Source organism: Microcebus murinus, chromosome 11 (assembly GCF_040939455.1).
Source record: "Microcebus murinus isolate Inina chromosome 11, M.murinus_Inina_mat1.0, whole genome shotgun sequence".
NCBI classification, from domain to species: Eukaryota; Metazoa; Chordata; class Mammalia; order Primates; family Cheirogaleidae; genus Microcebus; species Microcebus murinus.
In genome coordinates, this window is record NC_134114.1 from 71,795,452 (window position 1) to 71,815,790 (window position 20,339).

The 20,339-nt window shown below is 38.4% G+C and overlaps 2 protein-coding genes across 13 annotated transcripts in view; one reads left to right on the plus strand and one right to left on the minus strand.

Moving 5' to 3' along the window:
• Window positions 1-12,538, plus strand: part of CAST (calpastatin) — a 105,393-nt gene extending 92,855 nt beyond the window's left edge. For 8 of the 11 annotated variants that reach the window (XM_012773826.3, XM_012773785.3, XM_012773789.3 and 5 more), the window contains 8 exons: window positions 801-899; window positions 3,734-3,838; window positions 4,572-4,664; window positions 5,991-6,035; window positions 6,488-6,580; window positions 8,987-9,058; window positions 9,489-9,554; window positions 10,529-12,538. In XM_012773826.3, the coding sequence (XP_012629280.1) occupies window positions 801-899; window positions 3,734-3,838; window positions 4,572-4,664; window positions 5,991-6,035; window positions 6,488-6,580; window positions 8,987-9,058; window positions 9,489-9,539 (558 nt within the window). In that variant the 3' untranslated portion in view covers window positions 9,540-9,554; window positions 10,529-12,538. The remainder of the gene's footprint in view (window positions 1-800; window positions 900-3,733; window positions 3,839-4,571; window positions 4,665-5,990; window positions 6,036-6,487; window positions 6,581-8,986; window positions 9,059-9,488; window positions 9,555-10,528) is intronic. The other 3 variants (XM_012773805.3, XM_012773797.3, XM_012773839.3) reach the window with 1 other exon arrangement.
• A 1,124-nt stretch (window positions 12,539-13,662) lies between these two features.
• ERAP1 (endoplasmic reticulum aminopeptidase 1) overlaps window positions 13,663-20,339 on the minus strand; it is a 30,392-nt gene continuing 23,715 nt past the window's right edge. For both annotated transcript variants that reach the window (XM_012773776.3, XM_012773781.3), the window contains 5 exons: window positions 19,630-19,814; window positions 18,590-18,751; window positions 17,957-18,097; window positions 16,980-17,061; window positions 13,663-14,091 (listed from right to left, as the gene is read on the minus strand). In XM_012773776.3, the coding sequence (XP_012629230.2) occupies window positions 13,936-14,091; window positions 16,980-17,061; window positions 17,957-18,097; window positions 18,590-18,751; window positions 19,630-19,814 (726 nt within the window). In that variant the 3' untranslated portion in view covers window positions 13,663-13,935. The remainder of the gene's footprint in view (window positions 14,092-16,979; window positions 17,062-17,956; window positions 18,098-18,589; window positions 18,752-19,629; window positions 19,815-20,339) is intronic.

A 20,339-nucleotide genomic window follows, 5' to 3' on the forward strand; every position in this document is an offset into this window, starting at 1 on the left:
TTTCTGAAAATTAGTATCTCTTTAATGTTCTTTTCCCCATCTTTTGGTAAAATTTGCTATTTTCTTTTTCTCAAAATGAAATACCTATAATTGGAGTTACCAAAGAGTTCTGGATTTGTTTCTAGTTTTCCATCAACAGTTACACCTAAAGTTTTGTCAAACTAAAGGGAGTATTTGAATATGAAATAAATATGCAATATTTTAAAAATTATTTCAGAAAGTTTCTAGAATAATATTGAATATTGATAAAAATAAAATTGAAACTTCATACTATATACCACAATATATTATACAAGCAACAATAGCATATAATTTTATACCTATATCATCAGAAATAAAAATATGTCATAAAAATCTAATTCTGACAAACAAGGCCATGGTGGGGGGAAGTCATTGCTAGCAATATAATTCCTAGCAACTTTTGAGAGCGCAGTTTGGCAGAATATAGCCAACACTGTAAAAAGATCCACTTCTAGAACTTATTCAAAGCAATATTTTAAAAAGCTGAAACACTTTAATTAACCTAAATGTACAACAGGAAGTGTGTGAACTCTAATGAACAATATTTAGAATAATAAATATGTGTATGAAATAGAAATAGGAAATTATATAAATTACATAAAAAATACTATAGAGAAGGAAGTAGAATAAAAATTGCTTTTAAGATTAAAGATTACTATGAGACTGTTTGGATCAAGAGAATAAACAGTGCTAAAGCTATCTCAAGAGTTATATTTAAGTGATGGAATTGTGGGTGTAATTTTATATGTTACTGATAAAAAAATCTTTTTTAATAAAAGGAATTCAATGAGGCTGAACTTTCTGCTGTCATCTCTGATGTGGTTTCCCAAACCCCAGCTTCAACCACTCACTCTGCAGCCCCACCCCCGGACACTTCGGTAAGCAACGTATTTTATTTGAGAGATAAATACTTGTTTTTGCAACAGCAACAAGAAAGAAAATAGGGCACCTGCTTAGAGCAAATGAAAATAGACTAAATTATTAGGAAGATCAGGCACCTTCTGTTTCAGAAAAGCTAAGACTGGTGATTTAGGGAGATGACAGAGAATAACTTTGAAATGATGAAATGAAACAATATATGTGAAAGTATCCTACACAGTTGAGGAACATAATATTATTGTCACTTCTTTAGAACTGAAAGTGCAATAATGTGCATTGCGTCTATATTTGATACCAGATTTAAAAAATTCTCTCGCTTTCCCGATAATTGATTTTCTCCTTTATATTTTTCCTAATACATGCTATAATTTACTACCCATTATTTAACCTCAAAGTTTATTTTATGGAATTCTTGTGTCTGAGTGTCTCAAAAATTTTTTTAACAGACATATCATGGAATAGCATTGTTTTCCTCCCATTCACACCATTAAACGTTTGTCATTTCCTATCGCTAGCAATAGGCAAACCTCAGCAGCAGTGTTGTTTTAATTATTTACATGTTCTGAGGCAAGGCTGTGGGACGAAAGCTTTTCCAGACTTCCCTGATTAATTACCTGTGCAGTACCAAATTATACATTATCGAGGAGACCACGGCACATCAAAAGATAAAGGGATTGCCTTAAACCAGATCCCCTCTCCTTTGGTCGAGAACAGTGCCTCGTTTGCTAGGAGGAGATGAAGTAGCTTTAGTGAAGTCAGCTATGTTTCCATTCCTTTTGATGTAGCATCAAAGCGTACTGAGTGCTGTAGTCTGAGATCCTGATGAATTTTCATCCTGTTGGGTCAGCCTCAAGATCATCTGAAAATATCCAGAGGCACAGATGACAAAGCCCAGACCAGGCTGTGGGTAGCTCCACCATTAGCAGCTATAATCCTGGGCTCTAATGAAGCTCTTACAACCAGTAAAATGCCCTGTGTGTGTGTGTGTGTGTATGTGCGTGTGCAAACTATCCACATGATGAAAGCACCTATGCAACAGAAAGGAGGACTCACTAATAACCCAGGCTGCCATTCACATTCCCATTTTTAACAATGGGGCCAGAGGTTCTGCCTGCTTTGGAGGCTGTTAGTAAACATTAGCAATCAAAAAGCTTTTGCCTTTAATGAGTAGGTTTTAAGAATGACACTTCTCTTATTACTTTGTCCATCAGAAAGTCTTGTTTTAGTTAATATTGTATTTGAGATATCACTAAAATTATGTATAAAACTCTATTTAAACAAAGAGTCAACTAAGCCATCACAATTCATGGGAGCTTTCTTTGATGGGGGTCTTAGACTGTCATCAGCAGTGTTACATGCACTGAAAGCATCTTTAAGACATATATTTTCAAAGAGCTGTGTAATAAAATCACCCCAACAGTAAAAGCTGCTTCAGGAGGAAATGGAGGATCATGGATATGACTGAGCAGGACAGGGGAAAGCTTTGTATGTTGTCAGTCCCAAGACCTGGGTTCCATTTACTGTTTAATAGTATGTCTTCAAGCAACTGACTTAGATTCCCTAAGCTTGCTTTCTACCTCCGGAAAAACCATGCTTAGTTTACTGGTTTACTCAGGGCTATTGTGGGCATCAAATAAAACTGGGTAACATATATGCAAACACCTTTAACATCAATTAGAAAGTTCTATACGGTGTAAGACAGAGCTCAGCATGGTGTCTTGTACAGTGTAGATATTAAACACATTTTAATTGAATTCATACAGAGATGGAAGTCAACATTTTGCATGCACTATGTTGAAAAATATTTTGAAAAAAACTTCTCAGAACTTCACTGTAATAAACATTAATGTACAACTTACTAAGCACTAACGTACAACAAGTACTGTGTTAAATGCCTTTTCAATCACTTACTTCTCTATTATTATTTGCATTTCATAGCCAAGGAAATTGAGGCTCGGGGGATTAAATAACTTACCTGAATCATACAGTAAATACCTGTTAGAGGAAATAAGCTATTTGCATTACCCTAACATTGCTGTTCTGGTGGCCATTTTTCCCCCTAGAATACCAGCTCCCATTCATTTCTGCAGTTTACCTTTCCTGAGCTTCCTAAAGGTAAAGAGAGAGAGAGAGAGATTCCCCACCAGTTCAGAAAGTCTCTGAAGTTTTTTGAGGCCCCTTGTCTCCAGTGTGAAGCCCTTTCCACTCTCATGACACTGTCTCTGGCTTTCATGCTCTAGGAAGTATTGAGGTGGCAGTGCTGGGCTCCACGGCTTCCCACCTTCTATGTGTTGTCATGCTGCACTGTATGCGATGCCCCCTTCAGGATCTGCTCTTAGAGTGCACCCACTAAACCAAAGGAACACTCAACATCCTGCTTCCTAACCATTTGTGGATGTTATTTTCACATCCAGTTTTCTGATCATGTTTGATTTCTAAATGAAAAGAATGTGAATGGTTCATTTACTTCTGGGCCCTTTAAGAGGCCTCTAGGTCACACCCTCCTGGGGTGTGGCCCCTGATACTACCACTAAGACTTCTTAAGCTGGTGGGACCTTCCCCAGGAGATGGCAGTGTTGGACTCCAACACTGGCAGGTTGACAGGTGCCGCTGCTCCTCCCTGATCTTCCATTCTCAGCCTTCTCTTCTCTGCCTGTCTGTCCCCCGCACCACCCCCAGATGTCTGTCTTTTCTCTGCCCCCTGTGCGACCCCCAGATGTCTTTTTCTTCCACAGGAACAGGTCCCCTCCTGAAAAGGTGGGGTTCCCAGGCTGGTTTGCCTCTGATCCAGTTTGGCTAACCACTGACTAATTCAGAATTATTTACTCTTTAGCAGAGTGACAAAGAACTGGACGATGCATTGGATAAACTCTCTGACAGTCTAGGACAGAGACAGCCTGACCCTGATGAGAACAAACCAATGGACGATAAAGTAAAGGTAAAAAAAAAAATCCATGAATAAGTGACATTTTAATCCTTGGGTCTTTATTCTATCATTGTTGTAGGAATACTGATGGGAACTTAATCTATATTTGAAAAATGGAATTATAATGATGTAGAAAAATAAATCTGAACTCTACTGGGGTGGAGGGGAGGCCACTGAATCTGGGAGAAAAGGCCAGCCAAGCCTCACTGAGGTGGGGACGCTAGCAGGTAGACACAACTTACTCAGGGGCAGCTTTTCTCACCTGCAGTGCAAGAGCCATCAGCATGTCCACTGAGGTCAGTGACTGTCCCATCCTTCAGCAGTGCTTATAACTAGGCAAAGCTGTAATTGTTACCTAAGTGCCAAGGTTCAGTGGCCTGGTTTTTTTTTTTTTTTTTTTACCTGAAAAGTGAAAGTCATACATAAAACCCAAGGGTATAAAATATATTTTTTATCTCCTAACATAGTTTTCAAGGATAATTATTTAGCCATTTATTTCAATTTAGAATACAGATAGAAAATTCACAGATATGGATTGACATATAGAAGAGGCATATGTGTTTACATTTTTTCACCAAGTAGTAGTCTGTTGAAGTCATCCGTGTTGTTCTGCTGCTTAAAAAATAAAACCAGACCACATGTTTTGCTTCATAAACGTATACGGAATGCTGAATATGGCATTTTAGACTGTATTTTCTAAGTGAAGGAGGAAATGAATGTTAATCAGTCTGCTCACTGTTAATAGGAGAAAACTAAAGCCGAACACAGAGACATGCTTGGAGAAAGAGATGACACTATCCCACCTGAATACAGACATCTCCTGGATGGTGATGGGAAGGTAAACTGAGGCAAAAGGCTAGATCAGATTTGCTGCAAAGCTTTCTAAATTCAAACCACCCTTGAAATAAATAGAAGCTGCACCTTTTACAATAGCATAAGAACATGTAGAACATGTCATAACTGACTGCTTTTGATGTGCACCTAGAGCTGATGAACAGACAGTCTGGAATTCTATACATATCAGTTTAAGCCAGTATCATTTGATATTCACATGCTGGGCTCTGTGATATGAACAGGGTTGAATAATGTTCAGTCACTCACTGATGCTTAAGAGTGATCCAAGAGATGTACACAGACAGATTCTCTTTTCAAGAAAAGGCTATAAAAATGTCCAAGGCAATGGAATTTCAAAGGAATTTCCTCTGTGTGAGGAGAGCAGAAAAGGAACTAGTGTTGGAATAATTAACAGGGCAAATAAATAAGGCAGCTCCAAGACTTGGGGTCTCCCTTTCTTCTACATCACCACTAGCACTATTGAAAGTGAAGACATGCAAAATGATACTCTGAGTCACAAGTCAAGTGTCTGTGTCCCAAAGTCCTAACTTGTGTCTCCAACATGGAAGCCAGTTCTTAGGTCAACCCAGCCTGCTATCTGCTTCCCTCTTTCCCCTGCCCCTTTCCTATTCAGCTCCTACTTTCGAGTCAGTTAGATAATTAACCCTTTGCAGGCCCGTTCATCAAATAAAAACAAGGAAGAGGAAACTACACCCTTCTCTTTCTGTACTGATTCTCTCGGAGGGCAAGATGACTCTCTAGTTTGAAGAGCACTGTCAGTCCCAGTGGTTTCCTGTTACAGGAATCAATTCTCCTTGTTCTTGCCTTTGGTATGCCTCCAGATAGCAGTTCTTCAGCCTGTTGGAGTCCTCCCCGCCTCGATAGTACCACCTTGCCTTCTATTCGTTGGGAAATGTATTATTTAATGCCCTTACCTTTGAAGATGGGAAAATCCCTGATGAATTTCAAAGTGTGTAATGAGCTATAGTAAATAAGACAGAAAAACACGAATAACTTTTTATAACATATGAAGTAGGATTATCAATGATAGAGCACATGATGGCAGAAAGTTCCTAAGTAGTGTTTCTTTCACTTCCAGGGCCAGACTCTTTCTTAAATTTCCCCCAAGTCTATTAAATGGGTAGAAGGGTAGTAATTATGCAAAGCTGGTGAAGATACAGTAGGAACCCAGGTTTATCAGTTATTGCAAATCTGTACTTTTCATTTATCCCAGTCAAGACATTGGTAATAGATCCTATATGTACTGACAAAGCCTAAATAAAGCTTTATAAAGATTTATGTTTAATCAATACTCTGCCTTGTTTTTAAGGACAAATCCGTGAAGCCACCTACAAAGAAATCAAAGGAATCAAAGGTAATTACCATAGTAGCATGTTTCTATTTAAAAACAAAAACAAAAAACCTAGCTGTGGTTTTATTTTGCATCTTAAAAAACTAAAATGTATTGGATGCCTACCCTGAGCTTGCTTGGTACACATGTATCTGACAAGGCATGCATATAAATGTGTGTGTCTATTAATGACATCTCATTTAGTCATCACAAAAGCCCTTTCAGGTAGGCGTACCATTTTCCAGGTGAGAAAACTAAGGCTCAGAGAACACTAAGCAACTTGTATCAGAATAAAAGAAAATAAAGCTGTCAAGATTTCATGTTTTACTATTTCCTTTATGATGCATTGTTAGTAAAAAAAAAAAAAGTCAGCAACTTTTTAAAAATAAACATCTTTTAAGTGATGTGGGGAAATGCCCCATATAGCATTTTGCCTTGTGCTTCTTCCCTGATGGTTATTTCTGTTCACATCTCAGAAACCTGCAGATGACAAGGACCCCATTGATGCCCTCTCAGGAGATTTAGACAGCTGTCCCTCAAATACAGAAACCTCACAGAACACAGCAAAGGTATTGAGCTTTTTCATATCGATTTTCTTTGAAATACATATGTACATATATATAATTTTTAAACTATAGACTGAATCAAATGATGCCAGAAAGAACCTGAAAATAGAGAAAGGAAAAAATATCTATACTTTACCCCACAAACACTATTATTTGGTAGATTTCCTTTGCCTTTTTCCATATGTATATTTTACATAATTATACTCGTAGTCCATTTATAAAACATTGCTTAATGTTATTTCATAAATGTTTGTCATGTTGCTTTAAAATTCCCATAGCCATCATTTTGGAATGCCACACTACATGGTGGTGTGACAATAATGCTATGCCTGTGTCCATTTAAAATGAGAGCAGTCCCTAACTATACCAGGCCCTCTCATGCTCACCTGCCTTCTTGAGTTTGCTACCCTTTCTGCTTGGCCCAACTGGTTGATGCTTCCTCATTGCTCAGGGCACAGCTCAAGTATCAGATCCTTCAGGGAGACTGTCATGTCTTACCCCTTCTCCCTCCCCAGGCCAAGGTGACAGGCCTGTCCTCCATGCCCTCCCTGCACTCTGGTTACCTGTCAGTGCATGTGTATTACAGCACCGAGCTGTCACCTTACACAATAGTGAGGTGTCCTTTACCTCTGAGCTCAGCATTAACTGCCTAGTGCTTAGCAGGTGCTCAAAGCATGTCATTAAAAGCAAATGAAAAACTACTGTGCAATTCAACAGGTGTGGGGCATTTTACCTATAAACTGCACCCTCTCCCCCGTAAATCAAACAGAAGGAAAAGTGAAATGAGTGCCTTCATTGTGATTTTCAGTAGAATTAATTCTGCAAATCTTGGTTTGCCATTTTCTTTGGCTGTTCTGAAGCATAGCTCCCAATCACTGAATGGTCAGTCCTCTCATATTGGGTTATCTACTTTCTAGACCACCTCAGCATCCTATTTCTCACTCCAGGGAACTCCCATGTAATGCCCTTTTTGTGAATGGACTTTATTTTTATATGTAACCTGCTCCAGCTTTCTGGGGTTGTTTCCCCATTGTTACATTTCTCTTCCATAACACTGAATATAGTGTCTTGCTTTTGCTCTGGTGGCACCTAAAAGCCACTCCCAATAGAGACAAGCTCTGTTTTGGTTTTTTTTTTTTCCAGTTGATTTTGTTTTTCTGTTTTTTTTTAAAAAATTATTGTATATATTTGAGGTTTACAACATGATATTATGGGATACATATAGCTGGTAAAATGGTTATCATAGTGAAGATTAACATATCTGCCATCTCACATAGTTTTCTTGCGACAAGAGTGGCTCAAATTTACTTATTTAACAAAAATCTCTAACACAATGTTATTAACATTAGTGCTCATTTTGTATATTAGATCTCTAAACTTGCTCATCCTACATCTCTGCTATTTTCTTTCCTTTGACCTTCATCTCCCTTTGCTCAGCTTCTCCATTCTGTTCCATGTTCTGTGTATTTGAGCTTTTCTTGTATATATCTCACATGTAAGTGAGATCATGCAGTATTTTTCTTTCTGTCCCTGGCCTATTTCACCTAGCATGTCGTCCTCCAGGTCTATCCATGTTGTGGCAAATGGCAGTATCTCCTTTTTAAAAACTGAGTAATATTCTGTTGTGTGTATATGTACTCCCCATTTCCTTTATCCATTCATCTGATGATGGACATTTAGGTTGTTTCCATACCTTGGCTATTGTGAATAATGCTGCAGTGAGCATGGGAGTGCGGATATATTTATGAGGCGATAATTTCATCTTCTTTTGGTATATACCAAGAAGAGGGATTGCTGGGTCATATAGTAGTTCTATTTTTAATTTCTTTAGGAACTTCCATACTGTTTTCCATAATGGCTGCACCAATCTACATTCCTAACAGTGTATTAGGGTTCCCTTTTCTACACACCCTCACCCACATTTGTATCTCATAGATAAGCTGTTTTGATGAGCAAAATAATGTCAGGGTGAATCATGCATCATGGAAATTGGCAGAGCATCAATGTAACCCACACATTTCCCTCATTTGTATCCTTTTTACCTCCTGCCCTAAACACTTCTATGTACATTCACCACTGTTCAAAATATGACTAAGGCCAGGTGTGGTGGCTTATGCCTGTAATTCCAGCACTTTGGGAGGCAGAGGTAGGAGGATCCCTTGAGCCCAGGAGTTTGAGGTTCCAGTGAGCTGTGATCGCACCATTGCACTCTAGCCTGGATGACAGTGCATGCTCAGGCTCCCACCCTCCGAAAAAAATCATGACTAAAACACCCAAAGTTTTCCATTATTTAATTAGAGATCTCTAGGGTAGCAAGAATAGTCTGAATTAATTTGATTGTAGCCAGTAGTTCATCGCTAGGTAGAGTTTGATAGTAGTAATATCCTCATTACATCTCTTTTGCTTTAGGATAAGAGCAAGAAGTCTGCTTCCAGTTCCAAAGCACCCAAGAATGGAGGTAAAGCAAAGGATTCAGCAAAGGTAAACAGAGCAGTAAATATACTACACATTAGTTTAGCAATTACATGGAGTGGGGTTTATCACTTTAGTTACTTAATGTCTTACTGGAATGTATTTTGAATAAAAGATTTTGTAAATCACTATCCCTTCACATACCTTGCTAAAGAAATTTCTTTACCTACCCTGGCCTTAAAAAAAAAAGTTTAAGAAATTCAGGATCACTTAAGATTATTTTTAGCTCATAAACTTGAGAGGAAAGAACTCATAGTGTTTAGGCCAAATGAAGAGAAACTTTGAAAGGACCATCTTATTTTCCCCCACTGACTGCCATCCTTTGTCCCTTTAATTCTGAGAAGCCCCTCTCCTCATAAACCACCTCTGCTCAACCAGTTTTCTTAATCCTTAATCTGGAAAAGAAAGAACTCACTGATGGTTTTGCTTTCCCTTTTAGACAACAGAGGAAACTTCCAAGCCAAACACTGACGGAAAGAATACAAGTTAAAGTTTACACTCCTTGGTAAGTTGAATGTAAATGTAGACATTCATTTAAATGTAAACTAACGTGTAAATGAAGACAATTCTACCTTCTACCAACCTATGTGTTATAGGTAAGAGAAATGAAGTCCACCCCTTGCGTATGCCATCCCCTCTTTATACTATGGGTATGAAATGCACATTGCAAAATCTACAGAGTAATCGGTCATTCTCTGAAAAGCACTAAATGGGATGATTGTGCTACTGGAAAGTTTAAAAACCACAATCTTATAATTAAGAGCTCTTTAAAATATTAAGCCAGACACTTAAAGAAAATGACTATCTAAGGCTAGTTGAATCTTTGAAATCCAATGCTCATGACTGCACGTTGTTATGGCAAAGCAAAATTAGCATGTTACAACTTAGCAAAATGCCCTTAAATATTCTTATTACCCAGAATACCAACATGTGGTAGGGTAGGGAGAAGTTTAGGGTCTAGGGGAAATTACAGGGTTTTTGGAACAAGGGCAAAGGAAAAGATTGGCCACTTCTATTTTTCTTTATTTTGTAAAGAACTGTGTTTGATTCTAATTTATGGTGACTTAAGAAATCCAACAGATGAAAGAATCTGAGACCTATCTTGAGAGCTGGGTGGGTCTTTATCTTAATCTTCAGAAATGGGAGGTCTTATCTCTAAACCTTCAAAAGCATACAACCACTTACTGACCAAAGCCTAAAAGAAATCAAAAAGAAGGTTAGATTGGGTTCAGCTCTCTCAGCATGATCCATTTTTATTTCCTATAAAGGGAGGTAAACTGATTAGAACTGCTATAAATATTTTTCCCCAAAATTTAAATAAAGATTTCTATTAATAATCCACTCTTGTGTTTACTTAGAGTAAATTTCTTCTTATTGTCTGTTATACAATGCTTATGCTAAATGTTATATTTACTGTGCTTATAACAATAAGATTACATATCAAATGGCTCACTGGATTTTTTATTTTAATTTCTCAAGGTATCTGCATATAAAATCTTCAGCTGGTGAATGGTGACTTGAAGAACAAAAAGCTTTGGCAACAGAAAACAATTTTTCTGGGTGGCTGCTAGACAGTGATATTTAAGTCTTTGGACATCCTAAACATTGGTTTGTTGTTCTTTTCCAGAAAAAAAAATGAATTTGTCTGGTTCACCTGTGTTATTGTACTGAGTCTTGATGAACTTTGAATTTTTTTTTAAATTGCCTTTGGTTGGGAGAGAAAGGAAGCTTTATATTTGTAATAAATATATTTGATAAAGTTTCTTAAAGCAACACCAAAAAAAGAAAAACTTTGCAAACTTTTGCACATTCTACACAGTGCCTGTAAATCTCATTAGTATTTTCAATTTGCACTTCATTTTTTGTTAGCATTTAGAAAACAATGCTTTAAACATTCTTCAGTGTTCTGATTTCTCATTACGCCCTTTCCTCTTGGGTTTTTGAACTGTATTTGATTTTTTTTTTTTTTGGAGTTGTTTATAAGTCAAACATAAAATATTGTACATTGGGCACATATTTCCTTTTGGGCTGCTAATAAATTAACAGATACCCTGGACAAACCAGGAAACACCGAACCCTTTTCAGTTTGAACTCTTCTTTGCCAGGTGTGAGGTTTGTACCCTAAAGTCAACATAAAACACAATGAGCCTTGAATCAAGTCAGCAAAAGAGCCAAATACAGGCTAGAGAAGTCACTGTGTAGCAAGTTTTGAGAGTAAGAAATAAAATCTAGTTCTTAGAATATTCGTATGGCTTGAACTCTGTTGGTTTACTGAATTAAACTGTGCTTTCTATTTTCTATACATAAAATCTGAGCAGCAATTGTTTGCTTAGAGCCATTGTCTCATTAGTCTTTGCACTGTATAGCATCTGGCTTGATGGAAGTTAAGTTTACTAAATATAAAGACTTCTGCTTTAAAAAAAATACATATATCTGAAATTTAAAATCTGCTTTTCTCCCACAACAGTTTAAGAACTAGGCTCTGATGTCTTACAACTTTTGATGGTTTCTCAGATCTTTCTGAATGAATAGTTCATGAACACCGCACTGATATCACTGATGGAATTTTGATAAATATTTAATTTCATCTGTATTTTCTGGTAGTGAATACAGGAAAAGATGTCAGGCACATAAAGATTTGGAACTTGTTTCCAAAGAGCATGGCCTTCCTTAGCATCAGTTGAAAGCTTTTGTTAGGACTTAACTGACTTCACTAAAAACAGGTAATATGGCCAATACTGTCTAAATGGAGTGCAGGGACAGGCAAGCAAAAGTAATAACACTGTTATATAATGGGCATAAAATTTTATTAGTATTCCCTAAAAACACTCTCTAAAAGTTACCTGCTTAAAATGCTATTTCTGTCCCATCAGAGATACAGTCATTATTCTATTTTTAAGGCAGTAACAACAACAAAAAAACACTTTTCCTGAGGGATTTTAACTATATACCTAATTCTCCCATTTGGGCAGAATAGGTGTTTGCTTTTGTTTGTTTAAACAAGAAAGACTTTGAAACCTTTGACACTGACAGATGTGTTTGCAAGGGTGTGGCTGCAGTATTACTAACATCCATGCATATATAGAATTTTTAACGACATACCAAAATCCAGAAGTTTAAAAGTCCCTGTAAAAGTAAACATTTAAGGTACTCTGAATACACCTTTTTTTATGAGAAATATATTGGAGACTTGAGTGTTTGCTGGTAACTAAGGATGACTGGAATAAGCTTTGGGATCAAAAGCGACGGCCCTTTCTTTGTCTAATTAGAAAAAAATAATCACAAATATGTTTAGAGGGAAGAAAATTTTTTATTACCAAAAAGGTCTCTGCACACTGTTGTGGCAATATTGTATCTGTTTAGAAAATGGGCTTTTCTAAAAGCACATGAAGATAGGTTCCTCAGGTGACCAAAACTGAAAGTCAGCATTTCCATGTTTCATTAATCAAGATATAAAATATAATTAAAGCAAAATATTTTACATTAAAATCTTGGCTGTTGTGTGTATGGTTTTTTTTTAGAAGGAAAATAGCCTGGGGTGGAAATTACCAGTGATTTCTGTTTTCATTTTCATTTCTTAAAAATAAGTATAAAAATGGAATTGAAAATACATTTAAGCCCAGAAAAGTCACTCCATTTATAGTGTATTAGAGCAACACATTGACTTTTTTATATCATATTCCTTTATCTTGAAATTTTTGCTATATTCAAAAAATTCATATATGACTTCAATGCCAAAAAATTCATTGTCCTCACTTAGGCAAATATAAGCAAATATTTTCCACTTCAACAGTATATTATCATTAATTGATAATTCTGTAATCATTTATTGGCAATAAGTGCCAATAATGAGTTATTTAGGAATTAAAAACTAGGCCAAATAAGGAACAGAGAGAAAATATCACCTCCCTAAGAATCAACAGCTCTCTGGTACAACTTCAAATGGAAGGTTTTTCCTATAGACCTGAATGCACTCGCTTTTTCAGAAAAGACTATCAGTCAGGATCTCTGAGGAAAGAGGTGACACTCAGAATTATCTGAGGAGGGTTCTATAAAAGGACTTTATGTAAAGGAGCAGGCATAAGGAAACCACAAAGACCACCAGGACTAGTAAAAGCCAGGCTCCCACTGAGGCCCCTAGTCCTGAAGAGATGTGGGAAGGAAGCAGTGACCAGAACCCCAAGATGGAGAAGTCTGTGTGGAAAAGAGGGCCACCTCTCAGGAGCTGAGACCTTCTGCAGAGCCCAGCCCGAGGCCTCCTGCAAGGGAACCAGGGAAGAAACACATCCACCTACTCCATCCCCCGACCCCAGCTCCAACCTCCTGGAGCCACCATTGACCAAAATCCAAAGGGCAAGGAAGACTGATGACTTGGACCTACCAGCCAGTCCCTGGGCAAGGAGCAAGGAAGAGAAGGGTGGATGGCGGAGCTGGAGGGGTCAGCAGGAGAGCGTGGACAGCACCACAGTCCGGCTTCATCTGTGAGCCAGGTGTTCATCGTTCAGTAGTCTTCACTATTCAAAGTCTTTCAAGGAGATTGATGAAACAGCTTATGAATGACAAACAGGTGGGGCATGGAGGTTTGGGATACTACGGGGCTTAAACATAAAATATAAAAGGAGAACAAGTTACTTTATTCCTCCATGGTAAGGAACCCACCACTCGACTTTATATCTTAGGACACCACCTGTAAATGAAACACGTGGTAGCAATAGCCCATTGATGAAAAAACTAACAGCCAGTCTTTTCTTGGGAATAGTCAAATGAATCACGAGTGGAAAAGTTTCTTCAGCTGGAGCCAAAACAGCCATCTCTAGCTTGAAAACACTGACATCCAACAAAATTTTGGTGATTGTAGATAACAGGAACCTGGCAAGGACCAGCTGTCACAGCAGTTCCAGCTTTTCAGTCTGCAGCCACACTCGGATTTTATCAAAATTCTTATCCATCCACCGTATGTTTTCTTCAATGGTTTCAATTGTTTGTTGGACGCAACGGAGCTGAGAACCATTTTCTTTCAAAGAGCTGAAGAATCCTTTTACCTTGTGAGGACAAAATTGGTTTTTTTTTGTAAATTAATTTTATTTACGTTAAGCAAATGTAACTTCAGGCTCGTTAAAAGAAAACTGAAGCCAAGATTCCAACATTTGTCAAAATTCTATATAGAAGGCAGCCCCAGGTGTCTGGATATGATTATGTACACATAAGCTATATGAAATGAGCTCATACCTCATGATGTCAGGTTTTGTGTTTTTTCTCTGCAGCTCTTATTTATTCACAGTTGCCAAGCTTTAAAAGACTTCACTGTTTACCGTTTTATAATTAAGGTTTAATTGAGTGTGTCTATTTAACATGTATTCTGTTCTGTATACACAGATGCAAACTTAATTTTTTTTTTAAAACATGATATCTAAAAAGCAAAATGTGCAGAGTATCGTCTTTGCCAAGCAAAACAGTTTAAACCACATAAGTGCAGTGTTTCTTCATGGGCCTAGCCTTGTATGTTATTATAGAAACACTGTGGGGAATGGGGTTCTTAGCAAGTTATGGTGGTAAGACCCCAAACCTTGCCAATGTTTTTTATCCTAATCCACAATTCACGTATTGTTCCCTCAAGATAAAATCCACATAAAGTTTCCCGTGATTTTAAAAAGATAAGAGACTCTTGGCTATCTCCTAAAAAAATTCTTTGTTCTTGTTTCATCTCTGGATATTTTAACCCCTTAATGTCACATGAGGAATAGGCTGGCTTTGCCACAGCAATGATCACTGTATTGCTCTCTTTCACTTTAAAGAGTTCTTAACCTTTTCTCATAAATTTTCACAGCATTAATCCATCCTTTTTTGATTTTGTAGTCAGGAAGCAAGTGTAGGCCAAGATGTATTATTTATTCAGCATGGATTCCAGACAGCTAATTCCTTAAAATCCTGTGTCATAATACCACATTGTAAGTTTTGGAATAAAGGGGACAGTAGGAATAGGTTTAGAAAGATCAAATTCCAATTTGAAATGATGCAGTGTTGTTTTAAAATTATATCTAAGCACAGTATAACTTTTGAACGAGCTGAAGGCATGGCCCCCTGCTGTAGCAACCTGGAAAACACTTCTCCGTCTCCACTGTCCTGCCTTCAGCTGTAGCTCAACCTACTGCTTCATACTCTCAGAACTCAAGATTAATTCACAGTCAATTAAAAATCACTGTGGGCACTCTGCAACAGTCAAACCACATCAACAATTTTACTAATTGCTCAAATTATTTAATTAACCCTAAAGGACCCCATCATGCTAGCACCACTAAAGCCAGCTGTTGACCCTTGCCCTTACCCTTTTCCTGACCCAAAACTGTCTCTTCTACCGTCATCTGCCTTGGAAATGCAGCATCTCAACTGAATATTTGATGCAAACCTGCCTCTTTGAGAACATTTTCTGTGCAATAAGTAGTGCATTATAGGGATAGAAAAACAGGTTTATCCTCCTAACTTGTTTGACCTTGAGCAAATGACTTAACTTCTCCGGGACTCAGTCTTCTCATTTGTAAAATGGGGAGAATATCTACCCTGCAGAGCAGTGGTGAGGACATGACGTGGGTAAGTGCAGAACCCAACCTCAACAACCCATTCACCAATATTTAGTCTGATACCTGTTCATCCCTCTGCCATAATTACTGTCTAGACCAGGCGTCCTCAAACTACGGCCCACGGGCCACGTGCGGCCCTCCGGGTGTTTTTGCCGCTGCTGCCTGTCCTGCTTAGCAGCCGACTTGTCCCGGGCCCACAGTGCATGTGTGGAATGTGCGTCACACTCTCCAACGGTCTGAGGGACAGTGAACTGGCACCCCCATTTAAAAAAGTTTGAGGACCCCTGGTCTAGACACTGAGGATGAGGCAGTGAATCAGGCAGGCATCCTGCCCTCATGGAGCTTACAGTCTACCTGGGTGGGGGGGGAGGAGGAGGAGGAGGCAGTAAATTATGATTATGATAAACATACCGCTGTGAAGAACATATGCTAGGAGTGTGACAGTAAACAGGGAGAGGGTGGCCTGCTTTAAACAGCATGGTAGCGGAAGGTGACAGTTGAGCTGGAATCTCTAAAAGATAAAATGAGCCTTTCACTAGAAGTGAAAAGCTGGGGAAAGAGCAAGCCAGGCAGAAAAAAGGAAAAGTACAGTCTTGAAGACAGGAGAAACATCTGGTGTCCCAGCAGCAGGAGGCAGCAGAGGAGCCCCAGTGTTGAGAAAGAGTGAACCAGGAAAACCAGTGGGAACTGTCGCAGAAGCCAGGTCATCGTGGTCTCAGACACATGGCAAGGAGGGGCTTGGAATTTATTGCAAGAGCAATTGGCAGGATTTCAAGAAGGCAGGGCCAATGATGGGCTGATATGCGGTGTTAAATGTGGGAAATGGTTTGCTGTTGGCAAAGTGGCAAGTGGGAGGCCAGGCAAGAGATTGGAAAGGCTTGGATGAGTGTAAGAGCAGAGAGGAGAGGTGCACATGCTGGAGGCAGTGCCAACAGGACTCAGGATAAATTAGATGTGAGGGGCAGAAAGGATTCAGGAATACCCCCACTTTTAAATGGCAGTAGGACGTTCTCCATTATGATATCTCAGGCTCTTTCATTTCCATGCCTTGCCTCAGGGTCTTTGCACACAACACTCTTCTAGATGTCTGCATTTCCTTTAACATCTTCTCAAATGTCTCCTAATCACCCTATACAACGTAGCACCATCCACCTACCCTGATCACTCTCTCTCCTTGCCTTATTCATCTTCAGAGCATGTAACTACTTGACATAGCTTGATTCATCTGTAATTGTCTGATTCCCCCAGTAGAATTTAAGCTCCATGAGAGTAGAGGCTCTGTTTTTTCAGTGAGGTAGCCAGAGAACCCTAACTGTCACAAGTTTAAATAGAAAGATTATTTTTTTTTTTACCTCTTCAAGCCGTGTTCTTGTGGAGAATTGGTTTGTTGTGCCCATTACCATGTAGGCTATGGAAGGTGAGCCAAGTTCAAACCTGGAAACCGAAATTAACAAAATGTATTGTGAAATATTTATTCATTCAACATATTTTTAAGGGCTTCATATATATAACAGCATTTAACTAAAATCTGGGTTTTTAAAATTTTTATTTCAGCATATTACAGGGATACAAATGTTTAGGTTACATATATTGCCCTTGCCCCACCCAAGTCAGGGCTTCAAGCATGTCCATCCCCAAGATGGTGCACCCATTAGGTGTGTATATACCCATCCTCTCTTCCCCCCTCCCACCTGCCCAACACCCAGCGAATGTTACTGCTATATGTGCACTTAAGTGTTGATCAGTTAATACCAATTTGATGGTGAGTACATGTGGTGCTTGTTTTACCATTCTTGTGATACTTCACTTAGTAGAATGGGCTCCAGCTCTATCCAGGATAATACAAGAGGTGCTAGATCACCATTGTTTTTATGGCTGAGTAGAACTCCATGGTATACATATACCACATTTTATTAATCCACTCATGTATTGATGGGCACTTGGGTGTTAGTTTATAAAAGGTTAAATATCCCAAAGAAAATGATAGAGGTAGAAAGTGCTTCAAGAGCTACACAAAGGCAGAAGCAAACAAGCCAAAGTGCTAATGGAAGACGTGGGCTGCCTGTAAGGAGGAAGGCTTCAAGTAAGTCCGTGGGTGCAGGAAGGGGTCATTCCAGATAGAAGGGAAAAGGTCCCTGTCCAGATTTATCAGTTAGCATTGAATTAGAGTTTTATATTTTCTAAGGATATTTTAAGTACTTCTAATGTCACCTTCAATCAAAAAATCCCCTTAAACCATTATTGTTATTTTATAAACAATAAACCTACAAAACAGTACGGTTACAGGGGGAACTTACCCAGTCATAGCACAATTTTTGGTACTACTTACTTTTCTACAAGTTTATTCCAATTTTCCTTCAGAAACTGCCAGGCCAATTGATATCCTACTGGGTTTCTGCCAATGAGTCTAAGAATACCTGGAAACTCCTGGGTTTTTATTATATCTCCCTTAAAACTTTGATCTAGAAGCCTGGAAGGATTAAGAGAAGCAATGTTAGCAATGAATAGCTGATGAAACAGTTATAAATGACTACAATGAAATAATCTGTAAAAGACTAAAAACCAGTCTGCCAATAGTAACAGCCAAAAGGATAAACAGATAGGCAGAGTCCTGACAAACCCACAAGAGCTACATAAAAAACACTGTATAAACGTTCGTTTTCATTGTTAACATCCATTCTCATATATTTTCTCATTGGCTCAAAAGAATAGTTGAGTATCACTGGTAAATATTTCAAGTATGTTATTACTTTAAAGATACACAAATGCATACGCCTTTAAATATTTTTCCTAACACCTAGTTCTTCCTAATTATTTGTCATTCTCATTAGATGAGTACCCACTTGCAGTAATGTTCCCAGCAGAACAGGCAATTCCTGGCCAAGAGAACAAAAATAGATGCCAGAATGATCTAATCTAATCTAATTTCCCCTGGCCACAGGAACATGAATGAATGACTCACCACTGAAGCTTGTCCTTATCTTGGCTCGTACAGAGGGCAAATTCAATTTGTTCTTTCTCGGTACTGGACAAAGAAGACTGATATTTACTATAAAGAAAATCCCAGCCTTCAGGGTTCTGGGCCCCCACGGCAAACACTGCCATGGTGACATCATTAGGCAGGCTGTGGAAAAGAACACACTCAGTGAGAATCTGAAACATAGTAAGTGCGTTTAGAGGCATAATGGTGACCAATTAATGAACTTATGAATTGGCTTCATGATCAGAGAAGAATGCCTGGAAATATCAACAAAAACTACTTCGCTCCTTCAGTGACATTTGGTGAAAGAGGCAAGAGAAAATATGTAAAATTAGGTTTAAAGTAGCCTTCCCCAAAACATAATGTGACATGCCACTTTTATAAATACCTACAAATCTAACATATTTTAATGATGCTGGGTGACTCCATAGCTGGTCACCTTTCAAGCCAAAAGAAAGAAATTTGAACTAGATTCAACATTTGCCCCCTGATGACAAGTCAGGACCACTGATTGTATGTATTTCTTTCAATGGAAACATATAGATTGTTGGAATAAATGTTTCCTCCATGGGATTTAACCTCCAAATATGAAAGGAATGAAGTATAGCAAGAACAGGGATTTCCAGATATGGTAAGATGCTTTCTTGCTTAGGCAGTATCAGGGGTAAGTTACCATGCACCCCTGTCAGGGCCTTTGGAAGCCCAAAGAAGCTACTACAAAACACATTGCCTCTGTTTCTGTATGGCTGTCTCAGTAAGATTTGATACGGGCTATACAAAATGAAAATTATCCTAACTCGACAGATATTTGACTTTCATGAACAGAAGTTTCCTCCTAGCATTTCTTAAAACAGAAAGTTGGGCGCTGTGTAGGTAAGTCTTAAAAAAGCAATTTATTTCCCCAAAAAGGGCAGCAGGAGAGACTTGCTTGAACTTCTTGTTCTTCCCAATGTTTAGCATCGATGAGGAAAAAAACAGAAAATATACCTTGGACATCCACGAATTACTCAGTAGGGACTCACCTCGAACTTCCATTAGATTCCTTCCACTCTCTGAAATAGCCTTCCGCCCTCTGCACGCACGGCTGATACTTGCGCACGCAGGCGAGGAGGAGGAGCTGGCTCCGCAGCATCCGCTCGGAGACTGAGCCTTCGTCCGTCCAGGACTGCCTGTCGATGAGGTCCCTCAGCAGCCTGATGAGGAAGGCCTGGGGGGTCGCACGGAAACAGCAACACATGTCATCAGCACTGTCACAGGTCATTTCATGTTAACGTAAGCCAGTACAGCCTCAGGTGATGGGGGCTAATTTTTAAAGCTTAATCTGCAACTAATTTTAAAAACTATGCAGCTTTGTTTATATTTATAGTCAAAAAACAAGAATAATGATGAATGATTTTGGTATTTACATAACCATCTTTTATAAGATACCCTATCTGCTTAAAGTGAGAATGAATTGCCAGTTTTAAAAACAAACTAAAAAGAGACAGTTTATATGACCAAATTTTATAGCAAATTACACAACAGGACTCCATGACATTTTACCAAAAATAACAAATTTATGCCTCTTCCTCAAGTACTATTGAGCCTCAGAAAATCTTAATGTCAGCCATCATAATAAAGAAGTAAAATGAAATAAATGATTTGTGAAATGAAGGGAATAACAAATCCACAAAAATTAAGTGTGGAGTCTAAGCAAGCTGTTCTTATTTTGGGTGCCAAATAAAACAAAAAT